At 41.5% G+C, this 17,026-nt stretch overlaps 1 protein-coding gene across 2 annotated transcripts; it reads left to right on the forward strand.

Moving 5' to 3' along the window:
* The first annotated feature begins 7,727 nt into the window (after window positions 1–7,727).
* Window positions 7,728–13,979, forward strand: CD24 (CD24 molecule). 2 transcript variants are annotated; one of them, XR_007888853.1, is made up of 3 exons: window positions 7,728–7,822; window positions 10,305–12,809; window positions 13,646–13,979. XR_007888853.1 is itself a non-coding variant. In XM_051613197.1 (2 exons), the coding sequence occupies exons 1-2, from the start codon at window positions 7,754–7,756 to the stop codon at window positions 10,488–10,490; spliced, it is 255 nt and encodes an 84-aa protein (XP_051469157.1). In that variant the 5' UTR covers window positions 7,728–7,753; the 3' UTR covers window positions 10,491–13,979. The 2 variants fall into 2 exon arrangements, 1 of the variants encoding a protein (XP_051469157.1); XM_051613197.1 differs by having other exon boundaries at window positions 10,305–13,979.
* The last annotated feature ends 3,047 nt before the right edge of the window (window positions 13,980–17,026 follow it).

A 17,026-nucleotide genomic window follows, 5' to 3' on the forward strand; every position in this document is an offset into this window, starting at 1 on the left:
GCATTACCTTGTGGGAGCCACAGGCCTTTTAAATTACACTGCTCACTTCAAGGTGTACTGAGGAGGGGCTTGGACAGTGTTCTGTGCATAGTTACACAGCCTGAGAACACAGAGTGTCCCTGTGTGAGCACCACCTTTACATTTGCTCCTATTCATTTGAATAATTACCTAAACCTCCCTGAGTGCTAATGCACCTTTTCCAGTATTACACACACCTATTATGACTACTTAGATGTTTGCTTTTCTTAGTCCATAGTCTGGAGACCATTAATCCAGTTTGTTGCTTGCATCCAGTCTGTGACCAAATAATCCTCCCATTTCTTTCTCTAAAGCACACCTCCAAAAGCTAATCTCTCATGCAGCAGAAGCTCTTTTCCTGGCCCTTCCTCTGCTGCCTTTCCAGTTGGCACACTGCTCTAAACTGGTTTCCCTTTCTGACATGTTTACTCGTGTCATCTACTGTGCCATTTTTACTAGAAAACATTGGGTTTGCTCTCTTTAGGATACCTTTAATGCCTCCAACTGCCACGTGTGCTGAAACTTGACCCTGTCTCTCTCTGCTTGCCCTGTCTTTGTGTTGCTATTTCATTTCTTGTAAGAACATCTGCACTATGAACTTCTCTCCACTTTTTCCTGCAGCCACCTTGGTGTCCTGCCAGAGAATGTCTTTCCAGAAGTGAGAGAGGTGCCACGAAGCACCTTTGCTTGCAGCCTCCTTGTTCCTTGAACACTCATCTTTGACAATGATGGACAATTAGATGAGTGAAGTGGATGAGTTTCAGCTACAGTTTTATTTTTCTTTAAGTAATGGAGGCACACACACTTGCTAAAGCAGCCTTCTTTCTCTCCCCCCCCCCCCATCCTTTTCACTACCTGACTAATTTGGCTTTTGTCTGCCCATCTTCTTTTTGAGTAGAAGGCTACATTGAGCCATAATGAGAAAGCAAATGGAGGTGCAGACTGCTCTGACCAGTGCTAAAGAAGCTGATAGAGGCTGCCCTAATAAGTCAGAGCAGGGTGACCCACCTAAACCAGAAATACGAAGCTTCCTTGCCAGGGAAAATCATTGTTACATCAGTGGCTAAGAAAATGTGAGTAACTTCCTTCAGTATTAAATCCAGCTACTCCCAGATTACAGGCTCCACAGTTCCACTGCAATCCTTCAACTCCCCAATTTGATTAAACGTTTGCAATGAGATTTGTTTATTTGTTTTTCCCTCACTTTCCTGCTTGCCAATTATCTAAAACATGATCTTTTTTTTTTTTTTTTTTTTTTTTTGGGGGGGTGGGTTGTTGGTTGTTGGTTGTTTGTAGGAAAAGTTAATATTCTGTTTCCTAAGCCAAGCTTTCAGACTTCCATTCATTCTGCAGAGAACATGCTCAGGTCCTGCTCATTTTCATTCCTGTCCTAGGATTTATCTGGCTACTACTAACAGCCAGTGGCAAATGCAATAAAAAGGAGAAGCAATCAATTAAGCATTTGTTATTTGCACCTTACTTATTAGCCATAAAACTACACATTCCATGAGCAAATGTTAATTAGTTTGAATTATTTGTTTACTTCTTTGTTTCCTCTGTATTATTTTCAGATTAATGGCTCTACTATTTAGAATATAACGTTCCCTTCTCTAATTGATAGCAATGAATTCAAGATACATGCATGCAAGTCTAATGTAATTAATTTCCAATGAGGAAATTTAGACTGTTCCTCCATCTGTGTACAATTAAAGTTTTCTTTTTTAAAAATCATGTTTTGTGTCAGGTTTGCTTTTAAAAGCAGAAGAAAAGACTACTCAAAGTACTTCTGCTTCCATTATAGTTAAGGGACAAAGCTGCCTTAATTAGCATTTATAAACTGTCTCATCCTTTCACAGCTCCAGAAGTATGAAAGATGTGTAAATCACATCATAGGAAGACCTGGGCTGATCTGTCTTTCAGGGAAGTGTGTCCTTGCAACAGTTGCTGTTTAAACTCTGGATGTCCTGATAACTACTGACCACACCTTCTCTGCACCTCACCTAACCATGTGCTGTGACAAAGGGTTCACCACCTAAAAGGTACATGAAGTCTCTTGGTGACACACTAGAGATGTTTCTCTCAGCAGTTCACCTTTTCAAATCCTAGGCTGGTCCCTTCTCCTATTATGAAATATTCAGACTCACTTCCCTATGATGAATGGGGAAGAGCTGCTCTACCTTCCAGAACTTGACCACTTCTTGATCATATTTGCCTTCTAAAATAAACAGCTCCAACCTTCTCTGTTTTGGTTTGTCAGAAGACATCCCAACAGTCACAAACTAATGATGGTGGTTAAAAAATAACTACTAAGGATGCAAAGATTTCCAGTGAGCATTTTTTCATGTGTTAGAAGAGAAGCAGAGTGAAGTAGTAGCCTTGTATCAAGATAACTAACTTTTCACCCGTGGGTAAGAGAGGTAAAGCAGAATTTCATTTCCAGTGGAAGAAATCACAGACTTACAGAGCTAGGACTCAAACTAATGGTGAAAAGAACTTGGCTGCACTAACTGCAATTAGTAATGAGTCTTATCACAGAAGGAAAATTGAAGGAGGCATGGTAAAAGTGCTAACATTGCACTATTGTTTAGGAAATGGAGCAAGATAATCTTAAAATTGCATCAGACCACAAACATTATGAAGCTGTTGCTGCAAAATGGACGAAGTTCTCACTAAGCTGCATCGACAGAGTCATCGAATGCTGAACTCTCAGCTTGAGTAGAGTGTGCTGCTTTGGAAAACATGATCTAATCAAGACAGGTTTGAGAGGTGAAAAAGAAAGCAACAAAAGTGCATAGAAATCTACCCTTCCTTCTTCCTCAATGGAACGTGCTTGATAGATTTTCAGCCAGTAAACGCTTGGTGACAAATCTGGCCATCATCATTACCTGTGAGCTTTACTAAGGTGATGCAACAAATCATTATGCAGCAAAGAAGACTTTGTATGAAGAGAAATATTCTGCAAAGACAGTTTGGCAAACAAACCGGAGGCCTATGGGCTGTGAAACACCCTTCACTGATCTTTTCTGAGAATTATGTTCAAAACTCCCTCAAATCAGAAGATGGAGAAAATGACCTTTGATATTTTTTGCTTCTTCATGTTCATAGACCTGTTATCTGACATTATGACTCATGAGTTGAAGGAAAGCCCTGTCTTGGCTGTGTCCTGTACCAAGTAGCACGATCTCCAGCAATTCCTGAGCATGATTCAGGGGTTGTCCCAGGCCAGGGACAACTACCTACCAACAGTTTTGATTCAGCCACCCTTTTCTGGAGGCTAGGAGAGTTTAATAGCACAGATGTGGCTAGACATGTCAGTTGGCCTCAGGGTCTAAGAACAGGCTCTGCTGCCATTTAATTTGTTTGTATTGATGTCACCCAATAGTTTGTTTGACTTAGGGAGAAAGGTGTGCTTTCAAGCAGATCTGTAGCCACACCTCACTGTGTGTGCTGACACTGTCCCTTGAAGACTACACAGAAGTCAAAAGATCCCTGTGTGGCAACTCTTAAACACTTCTCCTTGAGACTATTTCTGGAACCACAATTTCATTTCTGCTCAGACTTCCAGGCTTATGATTCCAGGTCTCGTGGCTTTGCTTACTTTCATAACTATGTACCTCTAATTAAGCAGCCTTATGTTTTTTGCCTCAGATCAACATAGAAGTGAAAGTGTAATGAGGGTCTGGATAACAGCACCAAGGCTCATGTCTGAACACATGTATGGTTGAAGCCAATCAACATTTATTACCAAGTGCATATTTACAGTACCACCAGTCATGCCCTCCATTAAAAGCTCTACTAACATCACATTTAATATGAACCCTACACTGGAAGAGTGAATATAATCCTCAACATATATTCCAAGTTCTTACCCTTCTGCTAAAGACATAGGAAGAAAAAAGCCATCCCAGCTTATGCAAAGATAGTTATCCTACATATTAGAAAATATTGACCTGTGAGTTTCTCAAGGCCAAATCCACAGGACAAAAAAAGGACGTCAAAGAAACTTATCACCAGAAATTTATCAGCATAGATCAGCATATAGGGGCTAGTCAATACCCACTGGGAAGTCAGACTTGTCCCTTCAAAGTTGTCCTTGGAAAAAAAGATCAGGTTCCAATGTATAAATGCACAACATGGTCACAGATGAGGTTTAACCAAAACCACTCATACTGTAGGTGTAACCCAGGTGAGTGCTGAGAGCTGCAGGCACTGTAGCCTGAGCTTAAAATGGGTGAAGACCCTGGGATGGGCCACAGGGTGTCATCAGCTCCAGTCCCTGTACAGCCAAGGAGAGTGAAGAGCTGGTTGGGAGCACAGGATCCAACGGTTCTCATTGGCAACCGATGATCCTGAAATATTTAAGCTTAGATGGATCAAGATCAGCAGCTAAACGCAAGAGTAATTTAATGGTCCAGTTAAAATTAGTTCTCATTAATTCCACTCGATGCTCTGGCTACATTTCTTTTGTTAAAGTTGTCCAAATTTAAATACATTACTTACACATCTTGGAGATGAATTCTCAGCATCTTTTTATAGATGACTCATTTATTTATTTATTTTCTGCCAGTCATTTTAGCTGATCTTGTTTGTTAATGCATTAGATAAAGAGCACAAGTTTTGCTTCTGATTGCTTGATTGGAAGTTACTACTATTGCAAAGTTCAATCAACTTAAAAGTCACTGGTGGAATATACAGATGAACTTACCTTTAACCCAAAAGATCAAAGCAGTTTTCTCCCTTTGATAAGCTTCCTCATCAAATGTTGTGTCTTTAACTGGGAGAGGTGCTGAGTACAGACCTGAACTAGAAAAAAAGGAAGAAGAAAAAGGAGGGTTTAACAGTAATATTTAACAATCTACCTCAGCATCATGAAACCTCAGCTATCCAAGGATGTATCTTTGAGAGTCTATTGTCTTCTCTGACAGAAAAAATCAGAAGTGCCTTTTGGCCACCAGATAGCAGTGCTTCACCTTGTATAGTTCTCAACTCAATTCCAGGGCTTTTCATCTCATAGAAAAATCCATATATTGAGTTCTGGTCTCTCGCTCAGACACATCTTTTGCAGACTTCATTATAGACTTCAGATAAAAAGAAAAATTAAAGATTTTTTAATTAGGTGTGGAGATGATTTATGTGTTCAAGAGAAATCAATAATATTGCAGCTTGGCTGAATGGGGAGAGTTGGTTGTAGAAATATGATGGAACACGGGCATTATAATTAGCAGTGGCAAAAGTTTCAGAACAGTCTTGAGCTTGGAACGTTTTTAAGGACTTCTTCCTCACTGCCAGTACATTTCCTTATTTACATTATAATTTCAGGAATATTTCAGAAAAGCAGGGGGGTTTTGGGCTCAGAGCTAAACTTAACACAGTTTTATTTTTAAGTAACTGCCAAATGTTTTTAAAACTGTCCATTTTCCTTTATTTAAAAGAATGCTAGAAGAACAGACTTCATCATACTTATAGCAAAAATAAAGTTATCCTCAATTTCACCAAAACTTGTTAAATTGCCAAAAAATGCAACACCCTATGTAATAATAATTAGCAGTTGTTTAACGTTGTGTTGGTTCGTGTCACCTTACAAGAACTGTGTGTCATCCTCATGTTTCACAGACATAGCTCCAGGTCTCAGGTAAGATGCACTGGGTAAAAAGAAAGGCCATCTGGCAGTTATTCCCCCAGTCTTACCTGTCCCAGCTTTGACATTAATGTGTCTCAGCTGCTGCTTTAACCTGCAACAGCTGGTTAAGATCCCAAGGGGATCGTGCCACAGCTCTATCACTTGCTTTTCTCCCAAACAAAGCAGGAGAAATTACAGTGGAAACCATCTCTGTTAGCTTTACACCAGGATATTCTTCTCTGAGAGCCCTGACTAGGTTCCTATCCTTTTCCATCTCCTCCAGGGGCTCCGGTGCTGAAACAATCAGCCCTCACTTTAATGCTGTGATTCATGAGACCTCTCACGGGCAGCTTCACCTTTTTGTAGAGGTAGGGTTTTCTTCTGAGTGAAAAGGACCTGCCTTCCCATTTGCCATTTCGTTTGAACTGTGACAAGTGAAGCAAACTGCAAGGAAAAGCAGGAACAGGGAAGTTCTCAGCTTTGTCACCCCTCTTTTATTTTAAATCAATCACAGTTTCCTTTTTTCCCCTCCTTGTATCTCCATAATCATGAAAACCCATCTCCTGGTCACCAGCTTTCAGCAGATGAGTAAATATTCAGAGACCTAAGACCCTCAATTTTATGACTATTCTCAGAGTGGTAGTTACTCTACACACTAATAGATAGTCTGTATAGGTAGACTATGCCCCTAATAGGAACTGGACTCTGACTGTGATTATGGATTTATATTAAAAAAGGGAAGTGATAATTCAGGAGTGCTTCAGGCTTTCTGTAGCTCTCAGAAAGATCTTTCGTCTTCATTATAAAATAAGGGTTGATATTTTGGGTGGTAGACCTTGTGAAATGTCTTTATTCCTGGAAAAAAACAAAATAACTATAGCTTTGTCAAGGCATTCTGAAGCAGTTAGTGTGGGCCTTGGTTTAGAACTATACATTTTGCCTAACACAAGTCCCAGCATCCAATTCCATGGCACATCCCCACATGTTCTGTGCCTTGGGACCGAGTTCTAACAATGCCCTCAAAACCTCCTCAAAACCAGTCCTGCCCCTGGAGATGGAGTTATGTAGTGCTGACTGTGGATATCTCCTCCTAACTCTTTGTCCTGAGATAAAAATTAACACATCCAATTTTAAAAATCTGTTGATTAGTCTGAATTAGCAGGACACCTTCCTCTTTTTTTTTTTTTTTTAATAATTACATAACCACTTTATCCCAATAAAATCAGCACACCAGTGTCTCTTTTTGTAGCTCATACAGACTATTTTTGGTTGATTTGTCTGCACACTGAGATTCCTGACCAATGTGGTGAGGCACTGCCACGATCTATCTTCAGCCTACTAAGAGGGGAAATACAATTTAACTACAGTATTTATTGTGCCAGAAGACAGAACCTTCCATGGGCAGAAGATACAGGTGGAATAACCTTCTGCTCCACTTGTTACACAGGTTTCCTGCTCTTTCAGAAATAATGGTAATAATATTTAAGGTCCAAAGAGTGCTTGAAATGGCCACTTGTGGCCTGAATTCTGAGCGTGAGTGGTAAGGCAGCTCTGAGCAAGGTGGGATCTTAACTCCTCAGCCTTCCATGCCCTGGTCCCATCACCTGGAAACACTCACAGCCTCCTTTCCCTTCCTTTCTCTTCCAGAATGCTCTTTGATTTAGTTTCCTTGGTTTTTTTTTAGCTTTAAGAAGCTAAGCACCTCTGCAGCCGTGCGCCCGCCCCAGACAAAACCCCCACGGTCTGCAAAACCTAAACCGGGGAGGAGGGGGGGGGACAGAAAACAAAGCTCTGGGGTCCGTCGAGGAGCGGCCAGCGGGACCCCAGCCCCGGAGGAGCCGGGGCAGGGAGCCGCGGGGGCGGCGGACACGGAGGGCGGGAGCAGAGGTGAGGGAGGGAGGAGAAGGAGGAGGAGGAGGAGGAGGAGGAGGAGGAGGAGGAGGAGGGGAAGGCGGCGGCGGGTCGTGACGGGAGCCCGAGCTGCCATAAAAGGGCCGGGCGCGGCTGAGCAGCGCATCCTTCTCGCCCGCGGCCGCAGCGGCAGGAGCAGCGGCGGGAGCACCGGGAGCAGCAGCAGCAGCAGCGGGACCGCGGTGGGACGAGCAGCGGGCGGGCATGGGGACGGCGCTGGTGGCGCGGCTGGGCTTGGGGCTCCTGCTCCTGGCCCTCCTCCTACCCACGCAGGTGAGCCCCCCGAGCCGCTCGGTGCTTCCCCGGGGGTGAGGGGCTGGATCCTCCCGCCGCTGCCGTTCACCTCGGGAGCGGGGAGGGACGGGCGGGTTTCTCCCAGGGCTTGGGAGGTTGTGCTGCCTTCCCATCTCGCCGCCCTGGGTGCCGGGAGACTCCGCTTCCCGGGGCCAGAGGAACCGGGGCGGGCTGCGGCAGCGGCGGGCGGGGGGCTCAGCCCTGCTGGCAGCGGGGGACGGGGGCTGGGGTGGGTTTAATCCCGGGGTGTGGGTGGCGTGGGTTAATTAACCCCGGTGACGTGAAAGAAAATGAAGTTGGGAGTTGGCCGCTTTTTCTTCCCGTGGGACCCTGGAGGGAAAGCCGTGGTGCCAGCGGCGGCGGAGCTTTCGTTGACCCCCCGCCTCTTGAAAAGAAAAAGGGAACCACCCTCCCAACTCGCTCCCAGGTTTACAGCTGGGCTCAGTCCCGGTCTCCTTGGAGCTCGGGGCGTGGGAGGAGTTGGGAGGTCGGGGGGCTTCGGAGCGAAGACCTCCCGAGGTCTCCTCCAGCTCCAGAGGAGCTGCTGGACGCAGCAGAACAGCCGAGCGGGGCTCCTGGGAACCGGGTCTTGCTCCTAGAGACCACCTTTCGGAAAGGGTCGGTCGCACTCTGTCGTCCAAATAAACAGCACGGGGGGTGCTGGGGGTTGTTCTAAGTTCTGCTTTTCTCTTTTTAAGGAAGGGATTTGTCCCTTTTCCCTTGCGCTCAGTGGTCTTGCCCTTGGCAGCGATGAGGGCAGGATCAGACCCTTTGGGTTACCGGCATTTTTAGCACATGCTGGAGGTTAAATCCTGTCTGGGTTCCCACCTCCCGTGATGTGGTGGAACTTGGCTCTAAGCCTTTCCTCTTCCAAAAAAAAACAACCAACCAAACAAAAAAAACCCCACCAACTAAGCTTTCTGTTTAAAACGAAGAGAACTTTAAAAATAAATAACCAAGTGTGAAACGGTGCCAGAGGCTTCGTACGAAGGCTGAAAAAACAAAAATTCTAGGGCGGGCTGGGACTTGCCTCAGAACCAGCTTGTGGGTTATTAACTCTGCAATTCATTATTGATCACTTTTGGGCTGGTTTCAGCAGAGACTTCCACACAGCGATTTTTATCCTGCACTCCTAAATTGCTTCCAGCGTGTTACTGGTTGCCAAAAACCTTGACTACCAGAAGCTTTAGACCATCCTGATGTCTTTCTTATTACATGCTTTTCTTTTCTTTTTTTTTCTTTTTTTTTTTTCTTTTTTTCATTAGAAAATACTTAAAGAAAATGCTCGTGCTATTTTCTAATAAATTTAACATTAACTTAATGGCTTTGGCACTGAGGGGCTCTAATTATTTTTTCCTCAGAAAAAAAGAAAAAAGATTTTCACAGCAGCACTATAAATATGAGACAATAAAGACACCTTTTATGGGGAGTATTATTTATTAACTAACTGCCAGTGTTTTAAAAAAGGCGTTTTTACTTAAGCTAACTCAGCTCTGATACAATAAAAGTTTGCTGCCCCAGAGCTGAATCCAAGCTTGCTAAAACCATGCTGATTTTCAGGGAGCAAGTATGTGATTCTTTCCTGTTTTTCATCCTTGTGGATCCTATACTTTTTTTCCAATGGAAGACAAGAACACTTTAGCTTAGATTTGAAAGCTTTTCTGTGCCTAGGTTGATACTGAAGTTACACAGGGTGCAAATTTTCATGTTCTTTCCTTACATTGCAGATTTATGGGGGGAAGATTGTACTTATTTTCTGTTCTGTCAGCATTTTTTTAGATGTGCTAATATGTGGTCTTTCAACTGCATTTCCTATTTGTCTGCTTTAACATGCTGATAGGTTATGATTTAATCAGTACAGCTCCATTGTGTTAAGTTCTGCTGCTCAGTTACCACCACAGCAAGGCAGGGGACAAGAGAGGCTGAAATATTAAGTTCACTCACATAAGCCCCAGCACCTCTTGAAAGCAGTCTCCAAACCAGCCCCAGTAACAGGATTATAGGTTCTTCCCCTTTGTTTGTTCATATTTTTGTCTTAGTCTACAGTGAGTCCATGCAGTTGTCCAAAAGTCCTTTTTATCCTCAGATTTGTCTTTGCAGAGCTTTCACATTTGCAGGTTTTTGGTGTGAATTTTTTTTTTTGAAACCTATTTCCCCATTTTATCTTTTAGTGCAAGGTTTTGGTAAAGTGATAATTATGTAATAACAGGAAAACATTTAGAAAAAAATGTTAGATTTATTTGCTTAACAAATCCCCTGTGTGTCATTCAAAATCTCTTTGTCCTTAACTGCACAATGGGAGGCATGAGCAGTTGTGGGTATCGTGTTTGTGTGCTGCAGCTGAGTGGTGCTACACATTGTTCATTGCTACTGATTTGTCTTCTGATTTTAAAAAACAAACAAAAATGCCACAAAAACTCCTTTTTGTTATTTCTCCCCTCTCCTCCTCCCTGCATTCCAGATCTACTGCAATCTCAATGGAACAAGTCCAACACCTTCAAACAATTCTTCAGCAAGTTCCATCTCTCTGTCAACTGTCACAAATTCAGTGAACAGTACCAGTCTTCATGGACATGGAAACTCCCTTCACTCAACCACAAGTTTTCTTTTCATTCTCTCTGTTCCTTTTCTGTATTTTTGCTGTTAAGAGACTCTGGCATGGAAATGGCTACCACTCCTCACCCAGTTTCCTGAACCATCTGAGATGGCTAGATCTCCAACCCAGCATGAAAATAAATCAGTCCAAACTCTACATCAAACCAGCTTGGTTCCACACCATACTCAAATTAGTACCAGTCTGACCTAGAGAAGCACTCAGTATTCTGACTTTCCAAAGCTGACCAGTGTGAAAAGACCGACTTCAACAAGGAGGTAAAATGATGAGCTCCTTCACCAAATGAGTTGGAATTTGAAAAACAAGATGGAAGCAAAATGAGACAGTATTGACAACCCCTGATTTAAAGCTGAGAAGAAATGAAGTGTCTTACAATAAGGATGGATGATTAACACTCCACCCAGAAAAAAGGCTAGAGGTTTTTTTCTGGTTTTGTTTTTTTTTTGTTTGTTTGTTGTTGGTTTTTTTTTTTTACCATTTAGAATCTGGACTTGAAGAGATTTTATTTTCCATTTAAATTCATTAAAGTGAACAGGCTGATAGAACCTGTGTTTTCTATAGGAAAACACAGAGAAAAGCTTGAGTGGTTCTGTTTCTCACACAGTCTGTATGGTTATAACCTATGGGTAGTAGCATGTATACAAAAGAAGCAACATATCAGTGAAAAGTGTTTCTTCTAGATTTCATTTGTATGGAGTTGTTACAAGGCTAAAATAGAATACCAAGTTTTTGTAAGATTCCTCTTATTTAACTTCTGAGACCTAACTGAATGGCTAGCCAGACAGGGCTAGTTTTGAAATTGGCTAAAAAACACCACTTTTTGTAGGAGCTGAATTATTTATGGTGGGAATTTGACATTTTATTTGAATTGGTTGTATCTTAAACCACATGTGCCAGAGGATGGAGATGTGGAAATACTGGGAAAAGTACCAGGAGCTTCTTGTAAATGAAGTTCAGACAAAAAAAAAATTAAAAAAATCAAGGGATAAACATCTCCTCTTTCCCCTATGTCTCCTCCCGAGTTCTACAAGTTGTGTAAGTTCTTTTTGCTCCTGGAACTTTCCTTAATGATGAAGGATTTATGGAATCTTTAGAGTAATGTTATAGTGCTGCTTTTTTTTTTTTGCTTTTTTTTTTTTTTCCTGGCAAAAGGGGAACGACTTCGGTTTTTTTGAAGAGTTTTAATTGTGATCATTTACTTTAAACATGAGCTTATTATTTGCAGTGGGGAGAAGGAATGGGGAGAGGGGAGCAAAACGCCAAAAAAAGAGAAATTAAATAATCAGGTGTTTGGAATATGAAGACTGGAGTCTTAATTTAATTGCTGAATTTAAAAGTTACCTTTGTAAATACTACTTTTTTTAAAAAAAAATCTGAATCAAAATTGCTACACTTGCACAGATTGTTTCTGTATCCTCCAACACTTTATATAATAGTCTCTGGTACTTGATCAAAGCAAGCTTTGTTGAGGAGGTTCAACTACCTTGATGATAATAACTTGTCAGAAAAAAATAAATATGTTGATATGATCACATGTGAGTATACATGATCGTATCACTGTGTATAGATATTTATCTCAGTGTAAGATCATGTCAAACATGAGTGGCTCTCTTCAGTTTTTTAAAATCCACATCTGTCTTTGAGTTACATTACCCCCAATCCAGTCTCATATATTAATAGCAGACTAACACAAATTCATGTCAGAGAGTGTACATGAACATTTCCTTATGCTTATCATTTGTATCCAGTAAAAAAGTTAATGATTGTATTTTTTTTGTGTTTGTGTAATTATGCTTTGATTTATTAGCTACTGATTTTCACTGGAAAAAAAAACAACAACCCTGTAAATAAGAGTGGACAGGCAACGCATTCTAGGTGCGTTTCCAGACACTTCTACAAAAAAACCTTGTAACTTGCCTGCATAAAGTGAATGAACTGTTAAGCAAGACAGTATATGTGATTAAAAACCTCAAGGTCTAGAAATGCTGAAGTGTAATTAGTTTTATTTCTCTAAGTTTTAGTGACACTGGGAGTCTGGATTCCACTCTAGAGATTTGATAGTGTCTAGTAACTGTAGTAAGTTTTCCATAGTTACTACAGCCCTTTCCCTTTCAAAGCAGTATTATGCTTTCATTTTAGACCAGCAGGGCTTGAAGAGTTTTCCTTTGTTTCTTACTGTAGCAATGAGTTATTTTCCTTACCACGGCTAAAGCTGTTCTTCAGCTTCTGGTTATCAAGTATGTGAATGAACTGCTTGAGATCTCAGACTCCCACAGACTCCATTCAAATAATAAGAATATCCTGATGATTCAAGTTTCACCATGCTTGATGAAGGGCAGAGGCTGGAAAGAGGTAGGAATCTGTGCAATATTTTGCTGAAAAGAACAAGAGCAACAAAAAATTAACCAGGTGAACATTCAAACCCAAACAGTTAACAGTTCATGGCATTCCCGAGTTGTCTCTGTTGTTTTCCAGGTGTGCTCCTTTCTAACAACGCTTAAATGCCCAACGATACTCCGAGTGATTACCTTTGCTCCCTAGATGTGGAGAAATGCTTTTAAAAACGCCCAACTACTTAGGCGTGCTGCACGACAAGGCTGCATTTTTCAGTGGGAAAGGGGCCCCCGGTGTGGCCTCCCGAGGCTGGGGAGGGAATGTGGCGGCAGCCCTTTGATTGTGCTCCTTTACTTTTCCAGTAGGCTGAACAAACCCGAGTTTATCAAAGCTCACCATTTGAATGTATCTCTGCATCTGCAGGGAGTACCAGAGCACATTGTTCCCTTGTTTAGCCTCTCTCTGGGTGCTCCAGAAGAAAGCATGAAGATAAAACACTACACACACCATTACCTGGCTGTATAGCTTTTTTTTTTTAAAAAAAAAAGCCTAACAGTGAAAAGAGACTCTCCAAAGAGAGAAGCCAAGAAAGTCTGCAACAATGGGCCTTAATTCTATGATGTACCAGTAAAATAAATGAAGTAAAGGAATATGTTTGGAGTTAAGTCTTTGCTAAATATTCAAGTGAATTGGGATGGTTGGTTTAACTAGTGGCATGCCTTTTTTTTTAAGGGGGCCAGTTTTCTTTTTAGTAGCATCTAAGCATATTTAAACTCTCTTGAGTTTTCATCAGACCAGATGAGTGATTTAGAAAAATGATCTGGTAACCTTTGTTCTGTTCTGTTCCATCACAGAACAATGGAATCAGTGATGAAGAAATCCACCCAGGGAAAGAGGACGTGATGGATTTTTTTTTTTTTCCACAAAATGGGAAGGTGGGGAGGGAAAGGAGAAGAATGGAACCTACATACTTTATTTTTTTCTTTAAATGACACCTATAATAACTGGAACCAGTTCTTACCTGTGCCTCTCACTTTCCTGAGTCTGTCCAGCTGGAGTGTGTCTGGATAATGTATATTGCAATGACTCTGAAACAATTCTGCTTCTGTTTGATGCATGGCACTGCTTTCATTGTAAACACATGCTAGCCACAGCTGTCCTGAATAAAGTATAGTGTTATTATTTGAATGGAATTGCCTAAAATGAGCACTTGCATTTTGTGTACAGCCTACTGTTCCTGCTTCACAACAACGTAGTCTGAGTAGCCTTTCAGTTTGTTCAAATTGCAGTTTTCAGCTGGTTTAGAAATCTGTAGGGACTTCGAATGAACGACTCTCATTCAACAAAAATCTCCACAAGGTGAAGTATTTTGGGCCAGATCCAATGCTGCTATACCCATAACCTTCTCCTAGTGGCTTCCTTGCTTTCAGCAAGATGAAATTATGTACCCTGAGCCTTTCTCTGCATGTGAAAGGCAGTGTGCAGGATGCTGCTGTGTTGTGCTAAGGACGGCCCCACTTTGCCTACACGGAGATGTGACATTATTAATGTCTCAATAAATGACTCTTCAAATTAATTGAGGACTGTTTTGACAAGCCATTCCCAGCTTTTAGCCTAATCCCTCAAACCCTTAAGGTTTGCCTGTACAATGCAAACACTCTCAAGCTGGTTTGAGACTGTAGCATACTCCCTAATGTAATTAGTACACTATTTCATATGGAGTAATTTCTCCTGAGAGCAGTTCTTACACAGCCCCTTGGCCTATGGAAGCACTCAGGAGAAAGAACACTTGCAGGGCTGGGCTCTTTGTCATCTATCTTTCCGAGTCAGCATTTCCTTGCACTCAGGTTACATCAGGCTTCACAGCAGAGCTCACGGTGACACCTGGTATCTGAAAGACAGAACATACATAAACATGCATATATTAGAGGCAGTTTTGGGATGATTTGCATTTTGTAGGCATTCGGGCTCCGTAGGGATTTGATTTCCCATGCAAGACTGAAATTATTTAGGTAGCAGGCTTTATCATCCAGAAACTTTATTGTAATGGATACAATTGGGAACGTTTCTTGGGTTTGCATTAAAGATGTTTGAAATAGGATCTCTCAGCTCTGCCTCTTAGCAGTACAAAGCTCTTCATTATAAAGCACACAATATTTTGTACACTGTACAGGTCTACCATGCCCCAACAAAGGAAGCTGGTTATTTTAAATCCATCCTTTTACCTGCAGCAGTTTAAACAACAGCACCAGGCTCTCTGCAATGCGTGCTCTAAGATATTCATCGTTATGCAGTAGCCTAGGGAAAGATACTTGATCCTTACTTTGGTTATCAGCCTTCAGTCTTCCAAGCAAAGCCCTCAGCATCCTGCTCATGAATGCATAATTGATCCTCATTAAAATGTCTGGAATGAATGACTTGGAGCAGAAGAAAAAAAAACAACCTGATCAATTTTATACAGCCCAACCAAAATCCTAAACTAACAAAATCCCGTGTATTCAACTGCTCCCTTGAATCCAGCAATACACCCTGCAATGTGTGTGCTACAAACACATGAATGAAACATTTTCAGGCTTTTCAGAAGCAATCTGAGACTCTTTTATGTTTCCAGCTTAGCAGGAGCTATGCTTTTAACAACCGACGGGTATACGACATAAAAACTGAGCACGCAGCAGAATCAAATGGTGGGAGCTTGGTTTTGCTGCATAAACTGAATGGTCGCATTCCACCAAAATCTCCCTTGAATGACCTAGTGTGAAAAGTATTCTTTATGTGGCACAAATTATTAAAGGAAGCAAACGCCTCTGTAAAGCAATTGTTCTGTTTCCCGCTTTCCAACAGCTCTCACTGAACACCCAGCGTGCACTTTTTGCCGGATCACTTGGTGTGCATAATTTGGAATTAAAGCCTCTGTTCGTTATACTGAAATTTTTAAACACCACATGACAAAACCTGTATATTTTTTCTACTTAGTTACATAAAACACAGGTGTTTTTTGGAGTGTAAGGCTGAACTTTGAGACTGGAGGACAATATATACCAGACGACAGTAACAAATGTGTATTTTCTGGTTGATTAGACAGGTAGGATTCAAAGCTGATTGATTATATACAGCCAATCATAGCATTCAAAGGCATAATAGCAAGGATTAAAAAACCCCAACAATTTAAAATTGATAGAAACCATGTTTTGAAGACTCGTTTTTTTCAGGAGTAAAGGAAAATTTCCTCTGCCAGCAGATTACCTGGTAGCTGTTTAGTGCATTTTCCCAGTCTGGGACATTAATAGCATGAAAAGGGACTTGATGGAGTTATTTGCTTTAACATGGCACTTACAGTGTTTTAATGCTTGAGTACAAACAAGTTTTAAAATAACAAAGTCTTTAAAATAAATGAAAAACCCTTTGGCAGGACTGTGAGAGTAATGCAAAGGTGTGATTGGCACCATTATCCTGAGACATGATTATGACATTTGCTGTCACTTATCTACTGATTATTACATTTTCTGTCATATATCTATCTACATTTTTTAAATTATGTTTTCTTGCTGGCATTTAGTATCTTCTTATAAGTTTCTAAGAGTGTATTCAAATTCCTTTGTAATGGTATTCTCACTACTCTGATTTTGTTACATTTCCTGTTTCAGGAAACTAGAGTAAAACTGCATGCAATGCAGCAGATCTTTGCAGCTTGCCATTAGTCGTTGCCTCCATTCCAAAATTCTCAGGCTTCCATCAGGTGTGCCCTCCTGCAAAGACCTGCCAGTGAAACAGCCAACGTGAAGCATTGCTCGGGGTGACAGACACTCTTTTTCCTGCCAGCCTGTGTTTTTACTCAAATTAAAATACCACAACAACAGTCAGTCCTTTTTTCAGCACACAAGGCAAACTCCACAGCCAATTTAGCCCTGCTAACCTGGCACTGCTCTAGGCCACAATTTCAGGGTAAGCAAAAAGCACACTCCTAGCATGGTGCAGGAACTGGATGACAGGTAAAGCATCTACACAAACTGGCCGTGACCTGTCTCAGGACGCCAGCTTTGACCCCAAAATGTGTCACCTAATACACTAGGGATTTGTGGATTTGGTTAGGTAGCTGATAGGGGTCTGTGGCTTTAATTAGCATTTCAATTTGTTTGCACTTGGTGGGCCTGTTCTTACTCAGCAATGCAAACTGATGTCGTTCAACTGCTACTTGTCCTTTTTTCTTCCTTTTTTTTCTAAAAAAAGAACAAAAC

The sequence above is a fragment of the Apus apus genome, chromosome 3 (genome assembly GCF_020740795.1).
Source record: "Apus apus isolate bApuApu2 chromosome 3, bApuApu2.pri.cur, whole genome shotgun sequence".
Taxonomy (NCBI): Eukaryota; Metazoa; Chordata; class Aves; order Apodiformes; family Apodidae; genus Apus; species Apus apus.